Below are 24,988 nucleotides of genomic sequence, written 5' to 3' on the forward strand. Positions count from 1 at the left end.
CGTCGCGTAAATGTAATCGTTGTCCTTCTTACAACCTCTTCCCCTACTCCCCAGGCTGACTGGGGTTCTTTGTGTGTTTACGGCCTTACCATGCATATACATAGAGGTCGCAAACACACCCGGCTCAGCAATATACAGCGCACCTCACCTTTTGTCCCTGGGATCACCGGAACTACAGCACACTTCCCGAACACCAGATACCGGATCCGGGGGCCAAGGGGTACCTGAAATAAGTCTTGCGCATCCTGGAGGTCTCGACTATGGCTTCTGTGGTGGTTGGGAAACGCGTCTTTGCGTCCTTGGGCGAGGACGATGGAGCCACCAGTGACTTCTACCGCCGGCACAATAGGCCAATTTCAGGGGAGGCCGCTCCATCCAGGACTGGTGGATCCCGTCAGAGGCGGAAGCTCAGTGTGGGCGACATGTGTAGGAAAATAACCCGTACCTTGATCGGTCGCATACTGACCAGCGACAGCCTCCGCAATGTTCGGTACCCGCTCCACTCCTCTCGCTGCCCCCACCCCCGCCCCTCCTGCGAGTTATCGCCGCCGCACGTTCAAGAAGGATGCCTCCATCGTGCTTCTCGGTATGCCAGGAACTGGCAAGTCCACCCTGGCTGTCATTGCCTCGATGGCATGCCGGAGGCGCGTTGTCGATATTGATGACATGTTCCAAGACACAACGGGCTTTTCTACTGCCAAATACCGCAAGCAATTCGGTGCGGCCAACTATAATTTGCGACAAGAAGAACTGCTAAGAGGTCTTCTTCATGAGCATGACCACGACGCGATACTTGTCTGCAATGGTGTCTCTCTGGAGCGGAATGGGCAAACCTTGATACAAGACTTCGGTCGGACACATCCCGTAGTACATGTACTGCGCGATCTTCCTAGCCTGCATAGCTACCTGGGCCGGCCTGACATGCAGAGACTCAATGACATGTTCGCCTTTACCGCACCTATGCTACGGCGCTGCTCTAATTACGAGTTTTACAACATATCCGAAGCCAAAGCCGGGAACGTTGACACGTCAGATGACCAGACCATGGCTCCAGCATTTCTCACACTGAAGAGGGCGCAGAGGACCTTCCTCAAGTACTTGTCGCTTATAACGACTCCCGAGCTTCCGGATGAGTCGGTTGGGGCGTCCATTCCACCACTAGAACCTGGTTATCCGCTGTCCGATGTAGCAACCGAGCTTCGGAAATACACTTGTGCCGTGCAGGTATCGCTGCAAGACATACTTGCTCCAGACGCCGACGTTCAGAGCCTAGAAGTTGGCGCTGACGCCTTTGAGATCACCCTTGATTTGAGTCAACAACGTCCCATGGCCACCCTCATGGACGATGTTAGCGCTTGTGTGTCGAAAGTACGCAGAAGCACAGTGGTACCGATCATATACCATGTGCTGCCTACTTCTACCTCGGATGGCAGCCGAACACTCTATCTGGAATACATACATCATGGTTTGCGCCTGGTCCCTGAGTACGCGACTATCGACTTGTCGCTGGACCCTGGCGCGCTTGCGGACGTCAATAACTCTCGTGGTACAACCAAGATGATCGGACATCTACATGCCGACAAGCCATGGGAGGATCATTCTTGGGTGGCACAGTACGAAAAGGCCGTACGTGTTGGGTGTTCCGTCGTTCGATTTACTCGGCCAGCTCATTCCATTGATGACGATGTCTCAGTTCGCAGCTTCAGTCGTCGAATGGCAGCGCAGGATGCCCAGATCCCTTTGATTTGTTATAATACAGGACGAGCTGGTCGACGCTCCGTATGCTTCAACCAACATTTTACGCCTGTTGTTGCGGCCTCGAAAAGGGACGAGGCTGACGATACCGCGTCAATAGCACAGTACCCACGCGATTCTTGGCTTACTGCTAAAGAAGTGACACAAGCCCTCTACAATTCATTCACGTTCGACCCCATGCAAATGTACATCATTGGTGTGCGCCTGGGATACAGCGTATCGCCAGCGATGCACAATGCAGCGTACAATGCTTGCGGAATGCCACACGTTTTCAGTCGCATCGAGAGCCCGACTGTGAATCGTCTCCAGGAGCTTGTACGCAAGCCGAACTTCGGTGGGTCCATTGTCATACAGCCCTTCAAGATGGAGGTAATGGCGCTGGTAGACTCACTGAGTCAACATGCCCGAGCGATTGGCGCTGTCAACACAGTTATACCTGTACGTCGGAGAAAGGACGATGGCAGCATCCCAAGCGACCTCGAACTCTTCCATGAGCGCAACCAGTCTGGGCCCGTCCAAGCTCTCTATGGAGATAACACCGAATGGATTGGGATTCGGTCCTGCGTACGACGTGGTCTTTCTCCAGCTAACGCAGTACGGCCGTCAACGTGCGGACTCATTATTGGGGCTGGCGGTATGGCGAGGGCCGCTGTTTACGCGCTGTTGCAATTGGGTGTAATGAACATTGCCATTTTCAACCGGACTTACAAGAGAGCCGAGAGTCTCGTAGAGCACTTCTCGCGGCTCGCCTCGAGCTCAGTGGACCAAGTCAGCTCACGGAAGATGCGGCAGATGCGGCCGAACTTGACGATATTGAAATCGCGCGATGAGTGCTGGCCGGAGCATCTCCGGGAGCCTACTATCATCATTTCGTGCATACCTACGGATCCGATAGATGGGGGCCCAGCAGCGCAGTTTTCGCTACCTCCACAGTGGATGGAAAGTCCGACTGGCGGTGTCGTGATGGAGACGGCATACAAGACGCTCAATACACCACTGTCGCAGCAAGTGCGCGACGCGCCAAAGAAGCTATGGACGTACATGGACGGTCTAGACTTTATCCCCGAGCAGGCATTCGCTCAGTTCGAGCTGTTTACCGGCAAGCGAGCGCCACGGAGGGTGATGCGTGAGGAGGTACTGCGTGCATGGAGGGACGAGCAGGGCAATACTGATTTGGAGATGGTGAAGAAGAGATGCGCAGCCATAGACGACCAGGAGCCGTAGGGCTGCATGATGATACGAAGCATAATGTTATAATGCCTAATGACGAGCGTTGACTTCGATATAACTGCGTCGAGTCGGCTAAGCATGCTCACCTGGGCAAGATAGACGATAAGATCCCTGCAGCGATCGTTTGGTGCACGTTCCTAGTGAAAGTCGGGACGCGTCGAGTTGACAACAACTGCACAAGCCAATGCGCTTACCGCTGCAGTCCCGCCGCAACATAACTTAGCCACGCATAGATTCAGCTTCCGCGCAGCTCAGACTACTATGCACCATCACGACAGGACGGCTGCCCGGAAATGACGACGCGCCAGCCCCTCCAAACCCTTCCCCCGCCGTCGGCCAACGTTATCAACACCCGCTACGCCCACCTCCAACGGCCCGCGAGCACCCAGGACGACGTGCAAGATGCAGCTTCCGTCGGGTCTGCGCTGAGCGACCTCGAAAACGATGCCGAGGACGAATTCGAGAAGCGCATGATCCAGAATGCGCGCGACGAGCGGCGGCTGAACCAGGCGCTGGGCAGCAGACCGCAGGCTTTCCGGAAGGCACGCACGCACCCACGCGTCGGGCTGACTCTGGACAACCTGGAGAGGAACAACGCGGTAGCTGGGGCGGATGGCCATGTCAAATTTGAGAGCCCGCCCAGCAGCACCGGGAGCGCGAGGAGCGACCCGGCGATACACGCGCCAGCTACATGGGGGAGGAAGAGCAGGAGCAACCGGAACTGGATGCGTACCATCACGTACGAGGAAGAGCAGCAGCAGACACCCGAGCGAGCCGACGACACAATACACGACCACTACGATGAAGCACATGCAAACGTGCCGCGTCGCTCAGTCGAAGACAGCCCGCTCTCGCACAAGGGCACACCACGCAACGACCAGTCGCAAGAGTGGGACCTTACGTTCGAGCTCAACGAGGCCTCTATGATCGCATCCACGCCTTACATACCACGGAACACTGTGTTAGACGATATACGGCAGAGAGAGATGCAGAGTGTCAAGGAGCAGGCAGCCACTGCCCGGCTGGAGAGAATGCGCCAAGGGTCGCCCGAACAATCGCGCCCGCGGACGTCTTCTATACGGACGGTAGACACCGTAGATAGCAGCGCGAGAATAACAGATCAGGTGACACAGCCAGCTCCTTCGCCCAAGCGGAGACTGCGCACGCGGACTCATTCGTGGCAGTCCATTGGGAAGGCGCAACCGGTCACGGGCATCGGCATGGAAGATCCGCCGGTTGCCATGTACAAGAGTGCTGAGAACATAGCTACAGTAGATCGCGAAGTAGTCGCCACGGCCCAGCCTGTCCCTCCAAGACGCATACCGAATCGAAGAGAAGACTCACAGGATCTATTGCGGCGGCTCGCGAGAGTATCCAACACACCAAGCCCGAGACAGGCAGCACCATCCAGACCGGAATCTGCGCCCCCGGCACCGCTCGACAGCGCACCGCAGACTGTGCTGACCGAGACTACGCAATCTGAAAGCAAACCCGCCTCTGTGGAGGAGACGCCTGTCTCTGCCGAGGTTCCTGATGCGGCAGCAGCGACCTCGATCGTGCGGCAAGAGCACACTGAATCCAGGGAAGCTGCGGCAAGCACCGAGCATGTGGAAGCTACACCAATGCCGAAAGAGCGACCTGCCCTGAACCCAAAGACGCCAGTGGTGACTGGTGCTTGGGTCGATACACCAGGCCCGCGTACAGTACAAAGACCTGCCGTGGCGTCCAGATCGCGTTCACTTTCACCCAAGAAAGGCAGTCCGCGCAAGCAAAGACCGTCTGAGAAGGCCGAAGAGCCATCCGAAGCCATGTCCGTAGAGCCTGTTCGCCCTCAACTTCCAAAGTCTGCATTGCAGGCTCTCGTAGACGAAGCCAAATCTCAAGGCAGACGGCCATCAGCCGACTTCGGCGATTCGACCATCAACTCACTCGAGGATCTCATCGCTCCGTCAGGTGAAAGCCAAATAGACGAAGACACTCTTCAAGGCCTTCAGCTACCGACCGAGACTCCTCGTAACGAGGCAGAGCGCCAGCGACAGCAAGAACTGTTACATCTCCACCGCATGAACGACCGGCTTCGCGCAGCGCGGACCAGCATTCGCGACGCAAGCCGCGGCATGAAGCGCGTCGAAGACCAAGTCGAGCACGTAGAAGAGGGCGAGAATGGCGAAAAAGTCAAAGTGGTGAGTCGTGCATGCCCTTGCGCGATAGACGATCATGTCCAGAACTTTTCCATGTTGAGATGGTGGAAAAGTCTGTTTTGGCAGCAACAATTGAAGACCCTGCGCCAGACATCGAACAGTTGGGGGAGAGCGTGGGGCGGGCTCACAGGCTTGAGTATCTTCTTGATAATCCTTTTCACTTGGTGGATAAGTGAAGAGATTGCTTGGTATGTTGCATCTGTTCTGCCGTTACGCGTACAGGAATGTTACTGACTAGTCTCACAGCGAGATGTACTGCCAGCCGATGTATGCTTACTCGTCGCCCCGTCCGTTCAGCGTCAACATGAAGGCTCCCAAGTTCCCCTTTGTCATACCCACAGTCATCTACCGGACCTTCGTTCAAGGCTGGTGGGTACCAATATCGTCCTTCTTTTCTTGGATTGCCGCCACCATGTGGAGTGTGTTCTTTGGTTTCGAAGAGGCGCAGGCCGTTAATTACAGTGCCAGCCAGACTATCAAAGCTGGGAGCACCATGAGGGAAAGCCACTGGATTAGCGACGAGGCGGCCAAACTTATGGAGGAGAAGGGCTGGGATCACAGCATGTTTGAAGACGAGATTCTGCCTGGGGGCAGGTGACGGCAAGGAATTGCTTTTGTCACGGTCATTCATTACTTTCCTTTTGTCGCATTGATTCAGCGAAGGCGTCTTGTCTATTAAGGCCGCATGTTTGAAACAGGAGTTGGATACGCCACGATTGTATTATTATGATAGCGTCTTGGATATCGCGTGTGAGTAGCAAGGGTCATGTTGGTTTATCGACTGATCCTTGATCATTGCATAAGAAGAAATTTATCGCATACCTCAACTTCGGCTTTAAGATGCTTTTGTGATCGAGACGGAATGAAGGACTAAGACATCTGCTTCGCATCTTTTTGGATAGTTCCACCTATCTGGCATCAGCCTCGAGTAGCGCGTTGTCTATTCTGTTCAAGCTTGGCCTGCAGTTCTCGGGCTTCTTCCTCTTCCTTCTCCAATTCCCGGCGTAGCCTTTCTTCACACGCTTTGGCTTCAGCCGTAATGATCAAGCCTGTACTTGTAACTTCGAGCGCGCAGGCGGGGTCTCTCAGCTTCAAACTCAACGTGAAAGGTGGAGCCCAGTGTTTACTCAACAGCGACCTGGTGATAGCCCTACTTACCTTGTCTACGCCAGTATAGCGCGCGTAGTCGAAGCCTTTGCCTAGCACATCACTCTAAACGACAGGATTACTCCCTTCTTTGAAAGCTGTTCTCGCTGTTGAGCGTCGATAGTTGGTGGACCATCCAGCAACGCGTCTCACATGGTTGATACTGCCGTTACATGGGAGTAGAAGTAGTACCTGATCTTGTATCTACTGACGCTGTGTAATAGAAGTATGCCGTCATGTAATCGACGATTAATCGACATAGGTCAGGGCATGAGTGAACACCTGGGCAGCGTCGACAAGGAACAACGAGGAATATATTCTGGGGTGGTCGTCAGACAGCAGAGTATCGCATTTCGCGAATGCGATATACTATAGTGCTCGTTATGCGATACGCAATGCGGCTGTTGTTGGATGTATCAGTGATGTCGAAAGGCTACCTAGGTAGCAGCTTGTTGCCCCGCGAGCAGCGGCGCGTCCTCGCAGCACGTGACGTATGGGCTTCCACCTGAGCACTCTCCAAACTCTGCCTGCCCCTCAACTCAAAACCTACGCAAGCCACCATTTGCAGATTGCTCGGCCAGACTCCGATGACGAGCGACCAACGCGAACCGTCGCCTGGGTACTGATACACAATCGCGCCGCCACCCCAGATCATTGGCGCGCGCTCCTCGCTTCTAGACAAGTTCACATCTGCATCCGGCATGGTGTTGCGGACTTCAAACACCTGCTAACTCAGACACCCTTGCATCACCCCAGCTGAAACATGCTGATTGGTTTCAAGCGCCGCCCATCCAATCCTCCAACCATTAATAGTTTCCCGGTTCTGGGGTGTCGTTCGCAAGGTTTAGGGGCGGAACACCTGGGACGCGTACCTTGTGGGCTCGAAGTGTCTCAGTATGCCGCCCTCTGTGGGGGCTTGACAGGACGTTAAAAGGTGGAGGGGCTCGCTGCTGCGCGAGGGAGGTAAAAGCAACGTGAAGCAGGTCTAGCAACTTGCGGACGGTGCGGTGTAACAACATTCTTATCTTTCGAGCGCGGGCCGCACACAGTACATTCTCTTCTTGTTGACGACGACGCCGTATTTACGCCGTAATTTGGGGTCGGAAGGCTTACTATCACTCATTCTTTGTCGCCGCCCCTCGTTTCTGTTCGACCTCACTATCTGGCTTGCGCCTACACTACGATCCTTCGGTCATTCCCACGTTCAACGCAAGATCAGTTCTCAAAACGCCAAAATGTTTCTCGCCACAATTAAACTCTTCTCGTTCCTGATCAATCCAGAGTTCTGGGCCAGGACCGGCTTCTTCGTCGGCTACATTATCGCTTTCCTCCTCGTCTTGGAAGTTGTCCGTCTAGCCAGCACAGATGCGAATCGCAAAGAGGTTGAGAAACTTCTAGACGCGTATGCTGCGTCGAGGAGTGACGTGCCTGTAAGAAGACGTCGAGAAGAGGCTGCACCAGTGAAGAAGGTGGTGCAGGTATCCATCGATGAATTGGAAGACATGGAGAGGAGAAGTGTGATTGCCGAGCAGGAAAGACAAACACAAGAACATCAACAACGGGAACAAGAACGGACACGCACTCCTAGCCCTGCAGCGGCGCGGATACCAGAGTCCAGACATACCGAAGAGAAGCGCAGACGCAGAACGACATCTACATCCGTATCTCCACATGCTACTTCTCAGTCCCACTCACACCCGCAAACCACCTCCTCTTCGAGTCCTACCCGCCGTCTTCGGAAACGCAGCGACACGCTCAACTCTTCCAGCAGCGCAGAGGCTAAGGGCACTGCCGTACGGAGGCGCAGGGAAACTTCTCCCATAGAGTCTAAGACACGGGAGTCGAGGCATGCGAGTCCAACACCAAGATCGAGAAGCAAGGAAGCCAAGATACTAGGTGGATCATTGGGCAAGATGCTGAGGAGTAGAGGCTGAAGTTGAGCGGAGAGTCCGAGACGAATCATGTATAACCTTTTATGCTACGTAGGCATGACTTTACGAGTAGATGTAAATCTTCGAAATGTACAAAATTGGGTATCTCATCAACGCGTTCACGCACCCCAATCATGCTTCCTTTTTGTCTATCCTGAAACTCGACGTTAGGTCCAGCCTATGCACCTGCCAACCCATCCATACCCCCAATCTCCTTTTCAAATACCTCGAAGTCCACTCCTTCGTCTTCGAACATCTTCTTCACCTTCTCGGCGGCAGCTATCTGTCGCTCTTGCGTGAAGCCACCCGGAGCGTTGCTTTCGTACTGGATGAGCTCGACCCATCTGAAGAACAAGCTCTCCTTGCCCATGGCTGTGAGCCGGTCCTTGAACTGTATGACCTTGTCCCTCGCTTCGGTTTCCGAGCCTTCGTCGAGCTTCGCGCATTCCCAGACGGCCCATTGTCCGTTCTCTGCTTCAGGGTCGCCGACGTAGACGAAGACGCATTTGCGGAGGTGGTCGAGTGTGATGTCCTTGCGATCGAGCAGTTGCGTGGCAGCAACCATGCCAAAGAAGTCCAGGTCGAAGTCTGAATCCATCAACAGATATCCCGTCTTCTCCCTCAACCTCGTCTTGTCAACCGCGGGCAGAACTCTGGTCTTGAAGAAGGGATTATCCGCGCCTGCACGCCCACTTCCACCTTCAGCCTCCCCAAGCAGGTCCTTGGCTCCCCATCCTCTGCTGACCCTCACATATACCTCCTCGTCCCTAAAGCCCACATTCCACCGCCAGCTCACGGGATTGCCTGGCTGCTCAATGAAGAAGGTGAACGGCCAGAGCGCCACGAACCGGAAAAGTAGGAAGTCCAGCATGAACATTGCCATGCGCTTTCCTACCCTCCATAGCAGAGTTGCCCAAGGCGTGCCTGCCCAGTATATGGTAGTCTCATTGTGGTTTCCCATGACGGACATGAGGATGGCCCAGTAGTGAGGCCCGATGACGTACAGGCGCCATAGTACGAGCGCGGTTATGGCCGTGTTGAGGAGGACGGGGACGCCGAATATACGCCGCTTGAACCAGGCTGGATGCACATCGACATGTGTTATGTATACGAGCGAGCGGTCGAAGGTGGACAGGAGCGTCTCGAGTTCAGCCGGGGCTGCGGTGAAGGGCTGTGGGATGGCTTTCTTGGACTTTGTGCCGGCGGACTTGACCGCGCGTTGTTTAGTCTTGGGCGGCATGGCGAAGGCTACGAAATTGCGGAAACTACGACGGGGTTTGGAGGAAGCATTGGCCGAGATTACGATGTGCTGAACGTTGTGGTTGGACACACGCAACGTCGAGCTCCAGCATCATTCCGATCAGTTTCACCGTTCCGAAAATCTGGGGTAGCTGCCATCCGCCACACCACACCTCAAGATATCCATTTTCAACCTCAACTGCTCCTTTTCCCTAGCTTGACACACGCTCAATTCGCTCCTTTATGCAAGTGCGACACCTTATCTCTCAGCCTCCTCTAGGCTTTCACATGCGACGTCTATTTCGGGGCAAAAGCAGGTCGGCCTTTGTTCTGCAAAACCCCCCGATGGACGCATCATTCAGAACCGTGCCCAAGGCAGTGCCCTGTCCCGGTTTGGGTTCATCTGGGTCGGTGCTCGTTTGACGTTTTCGCCGACCATCCACTCAGGAACTGCGTTCTGCTGATCTCCGGCATCACTGAGGAGACCCGGTACTACCGTCAGCCGTCGATAACGTCAACATGAAGGCACCTTATTGAGGCACAGTTGACTGCGGCGCAATGTAAGCAGTGTTCTTGGTCATGGAAAACATGTTGTACATTCCTCAAGATGCAAGAACACCTATACACCGCAGAAAGGAGACTGAATGAGAAAAAGCATACTATGCGTTGAGAATAGCAAACGTTAGATCTGCGGAAAGATCGCTCGCGTACCACGGGTGCGGTAGGTATCCACTCACCGCAGAAGCCGGTAGCCCCAATCCAGTGAGGCCTTGTGCTGCCACATCTAGGCACGGCTGCGGATAGGCCGGGCCCGTCGTATGGAACGACCGTCCATCCAATGGGATTGAACATGGTATGGTTATTGCATAGTCGTCATCTAGTTTGCTTATCTGGGTCAGCCGCTGCTCTGCTCTAAGCGATGCATACTACCGTTTAGACTGCATCAGTCGCGTGGCAGTAGAACCTGATATACACCACCTCGTTCCCGCCTCCCAGGTAGAGCTTTTTGGTTCTCTCCAACCTCCTCTGCAGCAAACGTTTCACACGTCCAACATCAAACGGGCAAAGATGTCGCAGCAAGGAACCCAAGGACCTCCAGTGAGTGATGTCAATTCCAGCCTCCTTCTACGCGCAACTAACCATGATCAGTCTGGAGCTTCTGGGCAAGCCAGTCGAGGCCCTCCATATGCGCCCCTCAATGCCGGCCTGGGTGGAACCCCTGCCATTGTGCCTGACGTACCTCTCGCCATTGTCTTTCTCATACTCTACCTGATCTTTGGCGTTATCCACATCAAGATCTTCAAGGGTAACAAGCATCGCGGGCACAAGTTCATCTTCAATGGCGCTATACTCGGTAAGTCCTTTCAGTCCTATTGACTAGTATGCACACGGCTAACACATTGCAGGTCTTTGCAAGATCAGAATCATCACCATGTCCCTGCGGATAGCATGGGCCAACTATCCCAGGAACATCGGACTCGCCATCGCGGCCAATATCTTCGTCTACATCGGTACCATCATCTTGTACGGAGTGAACTGGTTCTTTGTCCAACGTATTGTCCGCTCCCAGCATGCGCGCCTAGGATGGTCAACGCCGTACCGCATCTTTCACCGAGGTGGACTGGTTCTGTTGGTAGCCACTCTACTTATGCTCATCATAAGCCAGATCTGGCAGTTCTTCACACGCGACCAAAGCAAGCTTACTGCTTTCCACGACCTATTCGTCCTAGCTCAGACATATTTTACGATATTCTGCTTTGCGCCAGCTATCCTAGTAGGCATCTCGCTCCTCGTTCCTAGGACAGAAGTCGAGAAGTTTGGCGCTGGTCGACTGAGGTACAACATCATCATCCTCCTCATCTCGGTGTCTATTCTCTCCATCGGGCAGATCTTCCGCTGCGTTCTGGCCTGGATTCCAGGAACCCCATTGATTGATGTACAGCGCGACGTCATCAAGCTGCCGTGGTACCTGACCAAGGGAAGCTTCTACTGCTTCAATTTTGTCACTGAGATCCTCGTCATCATCATGTTTGCAGTGGTTCGCGTCGACCTACGTTTCTACGTGCCAAATGGGGCCAGGAAGTCAGGTGACTACTCCAGGAGCCGCGTTGACTTGCACGACGAGAACGAGAAGAATCTTACCGTACCCCCGCCCACTCTGGCTCACCCGATGGCCCACCCCAACGACTCAAGTCAAACGCTACACAGATACCAGTCTTCCGTGTTCGAAGACACCCAGACACTGGCTGATTCACTACAATACCCTCATTCGACTCTAGAAGTAGACAACACAGGTAGCTGGAAGGTCAAGCGTCTCTCGGGCGACTCATCGAGAAGCCGCCACACTACCATTTCTTTCGCAGCCTCATCTAAGACAACACTAAATGACAAGGCTTCGCGCCCCGATATCAATGTGCCGCCAGTTCCAGAACTGCCTGCTGAATGGCCATTGCCGGCTTCCACGCCACCGCCGGGTGCAAGTTCTGTTCTGGAGCATACAAATCCGCCATCGCGTCGGGGCACCCCGCAACAACAGACATACGAGCTTGAACATCACCAATTGAATGAGTTCGATGTAGGCGATGCGGTTACCGACGCATTGGCCAGGCTGGAATCAAACAGTGACAGACGTAGAGCCAACCCTTCGACCCCACCTCCGAGATCTCATCGCAAAACGCCAGTACCGGTTTACACTCCTACTATGCCATCTAAAAGTGGAAGTGTTTCGCCATCCCGAAAGACCAGGAAGCGCGTTAGTTTCCCGCAGACAGAGGTCATCCGCAGCCGCGCAAACAGCGCCAATTCTCAGGGTGCAAGAACCCCTGCTATCGAAGAGATCCCCGAACTCCCGATCCAGAAGCCCTCCGAGTCATCGAGACCAGCTCACCGAACTGGACCGACAAGAACTCCTAGTCTCGAAATTATCTCCTTGTTGAACCACATGAGTGGCGATTCCACTCGCATCCGAGACGCATCACTCCAGCGAACACGCGCCACCTCAGTCGCGGGATCGGACGAACCTAAGACTCCTGCTTCTTGCGATCTTACTCGACAGACAAGCTCAAAGTACAGTAATGATAATAGCAGCGCAACAAGCTCCGAAGTGCGAGAGAAAGAACTCGCGAGGGAGGAATTCCGTCGCTTCAGCTCAGAGGCACCGCACAGATAGGGTTCGTCTCTTTGAGCAATACCCACGAACTCACGACTTTCCTTAATCTCTAATGGCTTGACCATCATACATTCTTGTTTTGACCGGCGTCTGCAGCATCTCGTACCTATGGTACACTACGCGCATATTGGTCCACATATCGTCCCACTCTCTGGACGCTTCCCTTATTGTACATACTTACAACTCAATCCTGAGTATCTCCTATACAATTATCTTAGGCGTTTAGTGCTATTAAATTGAATCTATCATGCTGGTCGCCTAACGGCACGGCGCATCACACATATCCGCTCCGGTTCTTTGTCTCCACCCGATATTTCAGGCAGCAACATTCTTGCAACCACCATTCGTTCGTGACGCTAAATACAGTCCGCAGACATTTTGAGTATCGTACGTATGCAATATCATGTAGGAAGCTGCAGCGGACCGGAGATTGAGAGTTCATCCGATGCGTTCAAATTTCGAAGTGAGTAGATATGTATAAAGTAGCTGAAGGCGTTAAGCAACTTTCCGTACCACCAACCAGCATCACAGTTTCAGTTCCATCTCAACCTTCACAGTTCAGCAACAATGTCCTCCACCCAAACCCCCATCCGCGTCGGCGTCCTATACGAGGGAACGCAAATGACGGACCTCGCCGGCCTCGACCTCCTCGGCAACCTCACACCCCAAACCATCAACCTGATCATAGCCATGAACCCACATTTCGCGTCCATGGCACCCCATGCCATCCCCATGACCTTCCTCTACATATCCTCTACCATGGAGCCCGCCCACGTAACCCCAGACATGTACGTGCGACCCACGCATACCTATGCAACCGCGCCGCGTGACCTCGATATCCTGCTCCTCGGCGGCCCGAACCCCGCGACTGTTCACGAAGAGAGTCTGGTATTTTTGAAAGAGGCGAGTAAGCAGACGAAAGTCATCCTTACCACGTGCACGGGCGGTATGTGGTTGGCGAGGAGTGGGGTGTTGGAGGGGAAGAAGGCTACGACGAACAGGGTCATGTTGGGCATGGCGCAGAAGATGTTTCCTGGGACGGAGTGGGTGGATCGTAGGTGGGTTGTTGATGAGGGGTGGTTTGATGGCGCGGAGATTTGGACCGCTGGGGGTGCGGGGTGTGGTGAGTTCCTTTCTCTTTGATGATGAAGTTGGGTTGAGATGTATTGGTGCTGACTTCAATGCAGGTATCGATATGTTCATTGAGTATACGTACCAGAACTTCGACAAGAAGATGGTGGAGTTTGGATGCGTGGGGTTGGATTTCGACTTTGAAGGGCGTAGCGAGTTTTACAAAGGAGCGCTGCCTGATATGACCATGGCCTGAAGATGTGAGTATTGCAGAAGGACGTATCAGCTTCATATAAGCTTTTGAATGAATCTATGTAGCAGTTTGAGTTCCATCATGCCCTGATCATGAGATCGATGGACGACATCGTAAGCTTCCACGCTCGATTTGAACAGAGAGACCAGACATATTCCCATGGCTTTGATGATTTTTTGTTGAAAAGAAGAAGGGTTGGAATTTATGCGAGGAGAAAGAATCAGAAAGCCAGATTGGAATTTATACATTTCTTGATGCACCCCACAGCACTACAGCGACACGTCCTTCGCTTTCCTCACTTTTCATACATGGCGATCATTATGTCAACATGCATGACTTTTTGTTCTCATTGTCTGCCACAGTCGCATTCCAAATATCACAGCAGAGTTCCACCTTTGGCTTTTGTTACAAATCAGGTAACAGATGTGTAGAAGCTACTGGTGTATAAGCTATTGAGATAATGAAGAGCCCCAGTAAGGCCCATGTAGGCTGTGGTGGACAGTTTTGAGAAAGCCTGAAGGCACACCATCAATTCACATGGACACCATTTGAGAGGCAGACGCTGAAGTCCACACGGAGAAGGAAATCCATGTCATTATCTTCGATGTAATTTGGAGGAATCCCGGCGGAATGCATACGCCGTCATCGAGTAGTTTTTGGTGATGAAGACGAACTGGTAAAGTGTAGAAGACTTCCCAGCCATGAAAGCGGGGATGACATCTTTTGTACTCCAGCTAAACTTCATAGTAGTCCATGAATTACTGTAAGACTGTTTTCTGATAAAGTCAGTCCACCGGAATCCCAAACCCACGTCCATGGTTGCTTTCGTTTTTTATCCACAGCTTCAATCAAGGCATACAGCAATCGCGACCAGCCACCAACATCCGAATTTTCCAAAATTGTTCCAGAATAGTACCTCATGCAAAAAACACGATAGCGACCAACATGAATAGTACTCGCAGTTTTTGGAGAGAAGAAACAAAGACAATTTTTCCTCTTCTAAGGTAGTTGCTGGTCATGCAAGAGTAACATTGGGCGGATCAGGAAAATCCATAGAATTAGTTGATTGTGTTTTGAGGCAACGATGGCACTGAGCAACTCCATTGTGTGGATTCTGGTGATTTTTTGGAGAAAAGAACGAGGTACCAGGGTGACAGAGAGATGAAGTAGAAAGGCGTAGAGATAGTTTAAATACATCCTAGCGCATTGGCAGATGCTGCGTATAGTCGCGATGCTGGTCATCACCATCCTTCTTGCAAGTGGTTATGAAGACGCTTGGCACATGCGTGCTATGGTACAACATGTTCGGCTTCATTAGCATTCTCCATTTTCCCATACTATGTACTTGGTATACGAGCGTGCAATATCCATGTCCATCTAGTCGTACAAGGACTTCCAACTCAAAACAGGCGCCGCATCTCCCTTTCCCACTAACATTACTTTGCCGCTGTTACCACACCCTCGTATTCTCGACTCGCTATGTAATCCAGGGTGCGCTGGAAGTGTTTCCTTGGGTTCTCGAGCGAAGAAGCGTTTTCGTTGGATTGTAGGTTGGAGTGAATGAGCTCGATGAGACCGTTGAGGTATTTGGTCGTGACCTAGTAATCGTTAGAAAAGCTTCGGAGTTTGCAAGATGGCAACTTACAGCATCGTTTTCTTGGTCGAAGTAGTAGACGTATCTGTTCAAAATCTCGACAAAGAGCTCGACTGAGACCGCGGCATCCATGCATGCGTCGGCCACACGGAGAGCACGTTGTAAGCACTCAAGCACTCGCTTGCCGTCGCGGTACAGCTGTACTAGTCAGTACTGGTTTCTTGAAAGTCGGGTTGGGTTCACTCACGTTCTTCGGGTCCTCCTCGCCTAATGCCCTGATCTCAGTCGCCCACCACAGGTGACTTGCGAGGTACACTGCGCGACACTGATCCGGCTTCTTGAGCAGCTTGCTTCCATGTAACGCGCACTTCGTGATCAGGGTATCGTAATTCTCCTTGCCGAAATTCCTCGTTGTGTGTAGGCCACTCGCAATGACACACACAGCCTGGAACTGCGCTCTTGAGTCGCTGATGGCCTCCTCGTATATCGTAAACGCCTGCGCGAAGAACTCGTACGCGACCTCTTCGAAACCGTTCTGATCTGCGACTTGACCACAGGCGATGAAGAGGCGGAGGGATAGGTCTGCGGAGCCAGTAACGCGGGTGTAGAGTGTCGACAGTGTGCTGTGCATGAACTTGTAGAGAGCGGATGATTGTGATTGCCAGTTGTCTTCGAAGTGTTCGCGCTTCTTGTACTGCCGTGCGAGCTTGAGTGATGCTGTGATGATGGCGGGCGATGTGTACTTGACGCGCTCGTTGCCTTCGGCGAAGGACTTGCGTGCGGCTTGAAGGAGCTATAGGAGTTATTAGTACGTACTATAGTCTGCATGTTGATTGAACTCACCTTGAATTGGATATCGTTGTCCTTGCCGCGAATAAGGTGTACTATCCGCGCGAGCCATCCCTGCTCTTCTATCGTCTCTTCCGTCTCCTGTGCCCGTCTTTGAATCGGTCCTCCTGGGTATCCCTGCGCCTGCTGGATGCCTTCCCGAATGAGAACCTTCAAGATCTCCAGCACACTCTCGAGGTTCTCCACGGATGCGATGTAGGTCTGATTCCGCATCAGACTTCTTGCGACTTCGCCGGCCACGGCTCTCCGAGTCGGGTATGGTTGTGAATGTAGCAGAGGGATGAAGTTGGGTAATGCGAGCGCGGTAAAGAGAGAGATGTAGGTCTTGATCGGCGAAAGGAGGAGGCTGAGGATCTGGCTTTGGGTTGCTTGCGAGTGCAGGTCGGCGCTGTTGGCGTATTCGGCGACCTTTTGATTCGCAAACGTCAGGACTTGGTCGATGTAGTCGAGTCTTTCGGGGTAGATGTTCCTATGGATGTTAGTATCGTCGCTATTTTAGGAAGTATGCTGGGACGTACAAGGCGAGATTTGCTAGCGACACCAATAGTCCGATCGTGTCTTGTATTGGTAGCCGCTGCATCTTGACCAGCGTCTGCACCTGCTCATGGAAGATCTCGAACAGCTTGACATTGTTCGGTATGCCGCGTCTCTTCTCGATATCGCCATCTGTCTCGGTCGCTGGGGTCTCGTCGTTCTCGGCGGAGGTCTCTGCGGGTTTCGATGCCTCTTCGGAGTCTTCTTCGGTGCTTGGTTGCGTCTCTGAGGGTTCCTCTGCGTCTCCGTTCTGCTGCGCTTGCGCTGATTCGGGTTCGGCGGCCTTTTTTTCCTTCGCTATCCGCATTTGCTCCATGAGTTGTGCTATTGACTCCTCTTCCGTCTTCTTGCGCTGCTCTGGGCTTTCCGACTCGGCTTCTCTTTGCGCGTACGACGACAATCGGTCCATGAGGCCGACTACGATGGCTTTGACATTTACGTGTGGATTCAGGCGTGCGACGGCGGAGAGGAACTGGTCGAGCGTGTGCAGGTGGAATTCGTCCGGGAAGACCTGGGTGACAACTGCTGCGGGTTAGTGATATCCAGAGGTCGGCAATCGGATACATACCCTCGAGGAGGTATTCCTGGGCCAAAACATCGCGACATTGCACAATCTGTTCCAGCAGCGGGTTGAGGATCTTCTTGTAGTTGTCCAAGTCGACCAGCTGGCTCAGCCTCACCAAGTTGCTGCCCACAAGGAGCTGCAGTTCCTGGCGCTCCTTGGTCCGCTGCTCGCGCTCCCTGGAATGGCCCTGGTGCTGCAGGCGCACCCACAGCTTGTTCATCTCGACAAAGTTGGTCAGGATGAAGCTGATGGAGTCCTGGAGATTGCCCTCGGGCCCCTCGCTGTCGCCCGACGGGAGGCAGTCGCGAGCCTGGCCGGCCAGATAGTAGCGCAGGAAGAGGCCGCGGATGGGGTGCTGGACGCCGCGACTCATCTCCATCATGTCCTTCATGATCTCCTTGACGGGCGCATCCTCAATGGCCATGTAGACGGTGCCGACGGTGACCATGAGGTACAGGCGCGGGATGATGTTGCCGGCATACTGGACGAGCTCGTAGAGGTCGGCGAGGTGGTTGACGGGGTGGTTCTCGCGCAGGTAGACGGAGAGATGGCGCAGGGCATCGAAGACGGCCATGTACAGCTCGTAGTACTGCTTGGGGCCGAGGCTGCTGGTGCGCAGTTCCGACACGAGGGTCGAGCTATCATGGGGGTCATTAGCACCACAAAACATCACCAGAGGGGCCCTCAGAGCTTAGAGTATGGCGGCGCGTACCTGCACTTGAGCGCATCCATCAGCTTGCCCGGCGTCTCGAGGCAGCGCCGCATGAGCATCGTCTGCTGGCGCACCACGGCCAGGGCATCTTCGAGCAGCCGGGCCTGGTCTTCTACGGGGGGCGGCGACGCCATTGTGAGCGAGAGAGGCGGATCGTCCGGGGGTGTGGAGAGCTCGTCGTGGATACGCACCGCCGCCTTGGGTGTAACCGTTCGCCAAGCACGCAGGGATGCAAGCTCCCCTTCGACCTGCGTCATCAGCCTTCACACCATCATCCACCATCACTCGGCCAGGTCAGAACTTGGGCTTGTGCATGCGTCTATTATTAAATCTATTGGTACATCGGCATTCGTCCCACAGACGTGTCTAATCTTCATAATATAACTCCTCGCCGTACTAGGCTGGCTTCCGGCCATTATTCGTATATCGTAAAACACAGGGAGAAAGGAACAGGCGGGTCGAGCCAGTCTGCCGCCAAAGCAAAAACACTAAAGAAGCCCGGATAGCAGACATCACGCAGCTAGCTATGGGGCCGCGGTGACAGCTGCAGCGGCTTCGAACGTCTTAACGCGGTAATGCGTGTGCCACATGCCATCATCGTAGTACTCCGTGGGGCCATTGTCTGGCGATAGCGTGACCGTGACGAAGATTGGCTTCGGCGTCTCAACTGGCGTTGAGATGCTGCTGGAAGACAGGCCTGAGATCGTCGGTGTTGCAGTTGATGTTGGCGAGGGAACCGATGGGCTAGGAGTTGATGTAGTTTTGACCGATGATGTTGATGTAGGTGTTGGCGTAGGAGTAGACGAGACTGGTGTGGGTGTTGACGATGACGACGACGACTCCAACATACTGCTCGAGCTGCAGCTAGATGTCGACGCGGGCGCCGTTTGAGGCTCGACAACAGTCGCAGTGACTTCTTGGGTGACAGTCTGTGCCGGTCCGACGACTTCGACCGTCTTCGTCGTTTTGATCACCGAAGTGGCTGTTGCGACCGGGGTTGAGGCGTCTCCACCGACATTGACAACCGAATAGCTCTTGTTGCGTGGGACAATCTCACGGGGCTTCGACGAGTCCAAAGGCCGTCCGGTAGCCAGTGTCGAGAAAAAAGCGGCCAGTGCCAGAGTCTGAGCGTTGAGAAGCATGGTATCGAAAGGATTGGGATGGTTTATTGACTGCGCCGTTGATAGTCGTGTACACGTGTTGAGCACGGCTTCGGTGTGGGTATGCGCTGGCAGAGCACAGTGTGGGAATCACGATGTAGGTATCCGTTTATTAGATCCATAGCTGCTGTCGTGCTGCGCAATTTCTCGAGGGCTGGAAATGTGGTGGTTGGGTGATGGCTGGTCGTGCACGGACCACGGCTCCCGCGACGCGAAGCTGGCAGACGCGACAGGCTGGACTCATCCAAACTCTTGACCGTCAAAAACTTGGAACTTTGCGACCCATGTAGCATGTTGTTATCTGTCGCATCACATGTCAATGTCGGGTAATCGATACAATTATAACGTTAATTAGTTCAGCGCTGTCCAAAGGCCCCGTTCCCCGGCATCTCCTGCGGCGGCCTCTGGTTCAGCGCCATTTCCTGAGGATCCCGCGTTCCCTGCGCTTCAACCATTGGACCACCCTGGAACTGGTTCCCATACGGATTCGCGTTCATCTCTTGGTAGTGTTGTGACTGGTAATGAGGCTGCTTGTCCTGAGCCTCGACCTCACTCCTGTATACCATGCCGTCCACTTCCTGGCCCTGCCTCATCCAGGACTGCGGCGGATCCGCCCGTTGCATCCTCGGTTGCATCAGAGCCGATTGTATTTGCGCCTGCTGGTTGATCTGTCGCGAGCGTTTCTTGCTATGTCGTCGGAAAGCCCAAAAACCCAGGCCGGCGAAGAGAAGAAACAGTCCTACTCCGACACCCACACCAATGCCGATCATCCTCTGTTGCGCGTCGACGGCTTTGTCTGATTTGATGTCAGTCAAATTAAACGGCTGCAAATTCGGATTTCGGACTCACCGAAGGTGTCTTTCATATCATCTCGGCTGGCATCTGGCGTCATATTAGAGACTCAAATGTGTGAGGGAGGCAGGCATACTGACCGAACTCGCTACTTGGATTAGACATACAGACTAAGCTTCCGGATGAGTCTCTTTCGCAATCTGAAATCGATACTGAAGTTGGGAAGGACATGAAGATGGGATGGGTATAATCCCTTGATATACAGTTCTGCTCTAACGTATACTTTATTGATCCTGTGTCAAGGAAAGGCAGTAAGCACTAACTATGTATGCGAGACGATCTACTCGTTCTACTTATATCACAGCACAGTGATGGCAATTCAGGGCTATGTCCACCCTTCTCTCGTTGGAGTAGCACAGAGCTAACTCCTTCAGGAAAAGTGCATGCACGCGAGGAACCGCCCCGCCAACCGGTAAGGCTGATTGGCAGACTCACAAGATGCGGAGCACGCTCAGCCTCGTCACGTCGGACGCCTAACCTGACAGGAAGATCTATATCCTCTTTGGGGTGCGCTGCAACGATGGCTTTCAGGATTGTCGCCCAGCACTACGGTAAACTCGGATCCATCCTTACCATATATCACTGCTCACTTCGCGTGTTCCGATGGTCATGCACGGTGGCAACAGCGGTGGAGGAGCGACTGGGAAACGTGCTTCATTTAATACTGTTAGCAAACGTCTCAGACAAGACATTCAGACCCCACGGAATTCTGGCAAATCCTCATCTCGCACCCGTACCTGTCGCACATGACCTTCACCTTTAGCCTCTTTAGCCTCTTCAGCCGAGAAGTCTCGTGGTTCAGCCTCGTTCAAAGCCCTTGTTTTCACACTCTTGCTGAACTTCTTGCTCCACCACCGCGCAATGCCTCGTCCTTCACGCTCCACTGTTGCTCTTCCCTGTCCGTCCGATTCTGCCTTGTATCCACCTATCGGAACATCGCGTTCAGTAACAACAAGGTCGCTTGCGGATGACTGATGAGTAGAGCTGCGTCTTCCAAGTAGGAAGGCGGCGACTGCGATGAGAAGAACCCCAAGTATGGCTCCGATGCTGATGCCGGCGATTGCCCCGCTCGATAAGCCTGTGTTGGGAGAGGTTGAAGCTGGCGCAATGGTGTTTGGTGGTGGAAGTGCGGATGAGGAAGGTGTCACTGAAGATTGTGTAGCTGGGATTGTTATTGCAACGGATGTTGAAGAGGAAGCATAGGATGAGGAAGGGAAGACAACGGTGATCGGGAAGGTCCCTAGAGTCGAGCTGGACCTTTGCGGCGTGACAGGCGACACCGGAGGCGTTGTAGGAAACGGCACAACCGCTGGGGGAAGCGTCGTGATGAATGCGGAGACAAAGAGGGACATATTCTTGTAATGTAGGGATCTGGAGCTACGTTTGCGAAACGCGCGCAGTAAACAAGATACCGACGAGTCTGAAGTTGCCTCGTCAATTCACACGATAATAACGGACGAGGAGATAAGGAGACCGGCAAGGGGGAACTCGAGAAGATAATCATACCTCCCTCGGACGGCCCCCACACCACACCAGCCGTTCACTTCAGCCAACTACTACACTTCTTCCTATAATTGGCGCCTGTTCTCATAATAGCGATAAAACCTCAGCCTTTGGATAGCCAGGGACCGGATCTAGTAATACCTAGCGAGGCCTCACCAATGAGTGTGCTTTTTCGGATAAGATGTTGGAAGAATTACTCATCGGGGTTGAGCTTGGCAGCCTGATGTCTTCAGCCTTATGCATCACAGAATACCGCTGGCGGGCGAAAGTCATAGGGGAAAAACGAGATGCCTGTCTTCTGATAGCAGTCATAAGCCTCTACCTACTCAGCCGGCTTCGCCTGTCCGTTCGCCATACTCGGCTTCGGATTTCCCTCAAAGCTCTTCGCATGTTTCCAGCCCGCTTCCAAAGAACTCGCAAAGAGCCGTGTAGTACCCCAGACATCGAATTGCACTGCGATACCTCGCATACCAGTTTGGATAGCCATGGGTATCTGGTCCAGCCCCATCACACCACTAAAGCATCCGTCAGCCGTCTGGCCCAATACGAAGTAACATGCGATATACGTACCCAAAGATAGGCAGATCATACTTGGCAGCCGCCGCATTGAATGTCCCCATGGCTTCGAAGAACTTCGGATCGGGGTTTCCGTTCATGAATGAATGTATGTCCATGCCAGCGTCAATCATGTAATCGCCAGGACCAAACATGAGACCGGAAATGCCCTCTACAGCAGCAATCTCTTCGCAAGCCTCAAGGCCCTTTAGAGATTCGATCTGGGGGATGAGGCAGACGTGGTTGTTGGCCGTTTGAACGTTGTAGGGGTCGTTGGGGTAGAGCGATTGTACCATACCAGGTGTAAATGTCCAAGGGCTGAATGAACGATGGCCTTTGCCGCCTGGGAAGACATATTGTGTCAGAATAGGTGGTGATGGTAAAGATATGAGGGACATACCGCCAAAGTACATTTCCTTAATGAAGTCTCGGACTTCTTGCGCACTCTCTACATGTGGGATGACGATACCGGCGCATCCTGCGTCGAGGGCAGTGGTAAGGCTGAGCTCATCGTGCTTCGGTACACGGCAGATGACCATTGATTTACCCTCGGAATGATGCTGAGCTGCGTGAATGCAACTTTATCGTGAAGGTTAGCATTGGTTTCTTATACACATTCAAGTTCTCAAAGTCTTGTCGCAATTGGATCGAAGAGAACTTACTCGTGCAACGTCAACCTGTTGTACATGCCGTGCTCAACATCCATCCAGATGAAATCCGGCTTGGTGGAGGCAATCAACTTGGTCACAAAGGTGCTTGGGATACCTTGTGCAATGCCCATGAGGGTCTTACTCGCATCTGCCTGGGCGTCTTTAAGTGCTTGTTTGAGGTTTGCAGGTTGCGTGAGCATAGCGGCACGGTAGGGTGCTTTGGCGTGGAGCTCGGGTTGCTCGCTGTACGGCTTGAAGTCTGCCATCTTGGATGATGTGTTCAGCGTAGTGAATGTGGGAGGTATTGGAAGTGCAGTAAGATCGTGAGAGACTCCAAGAGGTTGCAGCTTGTATGTTCTGGTTCAATTGCTGACTTTGATGTGCAAAGAATACTCAGTCTTTATACCTGCTGAGTATATCTCCACATCTTATCATGCGTGAGTAAGCGGTAGTACCGTGTAGTCGCACCCGCATGTTTCGGAGCGGCCATGACTGCTGCCTTGATAGGGCGAAAAGTCGTCCGGTCTAGATACACAACTGGGCAACGTCGAGGATGACGGTGGCCTCGCCTGGTTAGCGCTTATTACCGAAGACTTCTTGCGCTGACGATGCTATGCGTTAACACAGTGCTAATCCCGCTCCATCATAAGATTGTCGTGAGATGCGCGCTACGGAAAGACCGACGACCTTTCGCACTAGCCTGCACAGGTGCGTACTGCGCAGCGTGTCAACATTGCACGTCTGAACGGATCATAGAGGTTTCGACGAACGATAATGGTCTTCTTTCTTGATGAGTGATTTTGGTTTCTTCATTACTATCGTAAGTGCTGACGCCGAGCAATTGTGGACAGTTGCAATCTACCGTGCTGCATGGAAGCGATCATGCAGGTGTTGTGTAACACATGCAATTCGGCCGAATGATGTCTCGACACGCAGTGACATAAGTGAACAATCTGCTTTGTATACTACAGAGTGTCCGATAATCGTACTCAAGTAGGATTAGACCGTGGTGTATGGGGCTTTCACGTAGTAGCATGACACGCAGCCTTGCGTTACCCAACGGTGATAACAGTTAACTCCGAACATCCATCAAACAGGGTATCAAACTTCCGGCCGTGACGCTCTCGTCTCATCTGAACAGTTTTTTTGAAAGGTTATAAGAACATTCCAGGTCTTAACGCCGAAGGTAACCTTGGAATGTAAGATGTCCTCTGACCCGGTCCCACCCGGGCGGTGTAGACGTGTGCGAATGGATAAAGTATCCACAGAAAGGTGTCGTAGAACATTAAATGTAGCGCCGATGAACTCATCTTAGTGTTGTGGTATTCGAATAGACTGGCGAGGGATGTACGACTATCGATGGGTGGGCGCATTGACACTCTGGCGACGCTGGCCGAGCAATATATGTGCTTGAATATAAGCTCGGGGATTGAACTGATATCTCTCTTGTCGTTTGCTTGATAGCACCCTTTTCCGCGTCGTCAATCTCTACACTCTTCTTCTCCATCTCCTCTGGTGCCATGAGGCCAGTGTTCTTCTTTTGCTTCATACGCTTTGGTATGCCCAAGATGAGAGACGTCACGACGATGAGGGCTAGCAGGCCTGCTACACCACCGACAGCGATGATGGCGACGACGCTCGTAGAAAGACCACCGAGTTTACCTGACGGTCCTGACATTATGTTCGAAAGTTGATGGTTGGCGTTGGCTGAGGTGTGTTGGGCTAGTGCTGTAGAGGGTGTGACGATACTCGAGAGGAGGTTCGTATAGGTATGCTAACGAAGTATGCTGTTCGGCTGATTGCAATAAGCTAAAACGAGTGTGATCGTGTCTGTAGCGCCTGAGAATGCAGTTACACCTCAACACCATCGCGGCGCATCAGTCTCCTTATACAAACTATCACACCACCTTGTCATCTAATCCTCCAAGCAAAGAAGCGAGCAAAGTTTCCCATTTCGAGCCATTCTAGCCCTCCAAAAATCCACGTTGTGCTGAAACTTCAGCTGGTGGCTTTCTCATC

The 24,988-nt window shown here is 53.0% G+C and overlaps 9 protein-coding genes across 9 annotated transcripts; 5 read left to right on the forward strand and 4 right to left on the reverse strand.

The window, feature by feature from the left end:
• Nucleotides 1-483: 483 nt before the first annotated feature.
• Nucleotides 484-2,979, forward strand: J4E78_002003 (uncharacterized protein; the record flags this gene model as incomplete). Its single annotated transcript, XM_049362653.1, has 1 exon — nucleotides 484-2,979. One exon carries the CDS (start codon nucleotides 484-486, stop codon nucleotides 2,977-2,979), a length of 2,496 nt encoding a protein of 831 aa, XP_049225245.1.
• Nucleotides 2,980-3,278: 299 nt separating this feature from the next.
• Nucleotides 3,279-5,784, forward strand: J4E78_002004 (uncharacterized protein; the record flags this gene model as incomplete). Its single annotated transcript, XM_049362654.1, has 3 exons — nucleotides 3,279-5,168; nucleotides 5,277-5,374; nucleotides 5,433-5,784. The coding sequence occupies 3 exons, from the start codon at nucleotides 3,279-3,281 to the stop codon at nucleotides 5,782-5,784; spliced, it is 2,340 nt and encodes a 779-aa protein (XP_049225246.1).
• Nucleotides 5,785-7,567: 1,783 nt separating this feature from the next.
• Nucleotides 7,568-8,115, forward strand: J4E78_002005 (uncharacterized protein; the record flags this gene model as incomplete). The annotated part of the gene is made up of 2 exons (XM_049362655.1): nucleotides 7,568-7,762; nucleotides 7,972-8,115. 2 exons carry the CDS (start codon nucleotides 7,568-7,570, stop codon nucleotides 8,113-8,115), a joined length of 339 nt encoding a protein of 112 aa, XP_049225247.1.
• A 326-nt stretch (nucleotides 8,116-8,441) lies between these two features.
• J4E78_002006 (uncharacterized protein) lies at nucleotides 8,442-9,503 on the reverse strand (the record flags this gene model as incomplete). The annotated part of the gene is made up of 1 exon (XM_049362656.1): nucleotides 8,442-9,503. The coding sequence occupies one exon, from the start codon at nucleotides 9,501-9,503 to the stop codon at nucleotides 8,442-8,444; it is 1,062 nt and encodes a 353-aa protein (XP_049225248.1).
• A 1,067-nt stretch (nucleotides 9,504-10,570) lies between these two features.
• Nucleotides 10,571-12,671, forward strand: J4E78_002007 (uncharacterized protein; the record flags this gene model as incomplete). Its single annotated transcript, XM_049362657.1, has 3 exons — nucleotides 10,571-10,600; nucleotides 10,652-10,856; nucleotides 10,909-12,671. 3 exons carry the CDS (start codon nucleotides 10,571-10,573, stop codon nucleotides 12,669-12,671), a joined length of 1,998 nt encoding a protein of 665 aa, XP_049225249.1.
• A 567-nt stretch (nucleotides 12,672-13,238) lies between these two features.
• J4E78_002008 (uncharacterized protein) lies at nucleotides 13,239-13,998 on the forward strand (the record flags this gene model as incomplete). The annotated part of the gene is made up of 2 exons (XM_049362658.1): nucleotides 13,239-13,794; nucleotides 13,859-13,998. 2 exons carry the CDS (start codon nucleotides 13,239-13,241, stop codon nucleotides 13,996-13,998), a joined length of 696 nt encoding a protein of 231 aa, XP_049225250.1.
• Nucleotides 13,999-15,431: 1,433 nt separating this feature from the next.
• On the reverse strand, nucleotides 15,432-18,383 carry J4E78_002009 (uncharacterized protein; the record flags this gene model as incomplete). The annotated part of the gene is made up of 7 exons (XM_049362659.1): nucleotides 15,432-15,593; nucleotides 15,641-15,787; nucleotides 15,837-16,382; nucleotides 16,433-16,907; nucleotides 16,957-17,494; nucleotides 17,541-18,175; nucleotides 18,250-18,383. 7 exons carry the CDS (start codon nucleotides 18,381-18,383, stop codon nucleotides 15,432-15,434), a joined length of 2,637 nt encoding a protein of 878 aa, XP_049225251.1.
• Nucleotides 18,384-19,765: 1,382 nt separating this feature from the next.
• On the reverse strand, nucleotides 19,766-20,301 carry J4E78_002010 (uncharacterized protein; the record flags this gene model as incomplete). Its single annotated transcript, XM_049362660.1, has 2 exons — nucleotides 19,766-20,205; nucleotides 20,259-20,301. 2 exons carry the CDS (start codon nucleotides 20,299-20,301, stop codon nucleotides 19,766-19,768), a joined length of 483 nt encoding a protein of 160 aa, XP_049225252.1.
• A 1,785-nt stretch (nucleotides 20,302-22,086) lies between these two features.
• Nucleotides 22,087-24,647, reverse strand: J4E78_002011 (uncharacterized protein; the record flags this gene model as incomplete). Its single annotated transcript, XM_049362661.1, has 5 exons — nucleotides 22,087-22,279; nucleotides 22,335-22,662; nucleotides 22,720-22,898; nucleotides 22,982-23,300; nucleotides 24,437-24,647. 5 exons carry the CDS (start codon nucleotides 24,645-24,647, stop codon nucleotides 22,087-22,089), a joined length of 1,230 nt encoding a protein of 409 aa, XP_049225253.1.
• Between the last annotated feature and the right edge of the window lie 341 nt (nucleotides 24,648-24,988).

Source organism: Alternaria triticimaculans (genome assembly GCF_023758025.1).
Source record: "Alternaria triticimaculans strain BMP 0046 chromosome Unknown scaffold_2, whole genome shotgun sequence".
NCBI lineage: Eukaryota > Fungi > Ascomycota > Dothideomycetes > Pleosporales > Pleosporaceae > Alternaria > Alternaria triticimaculans.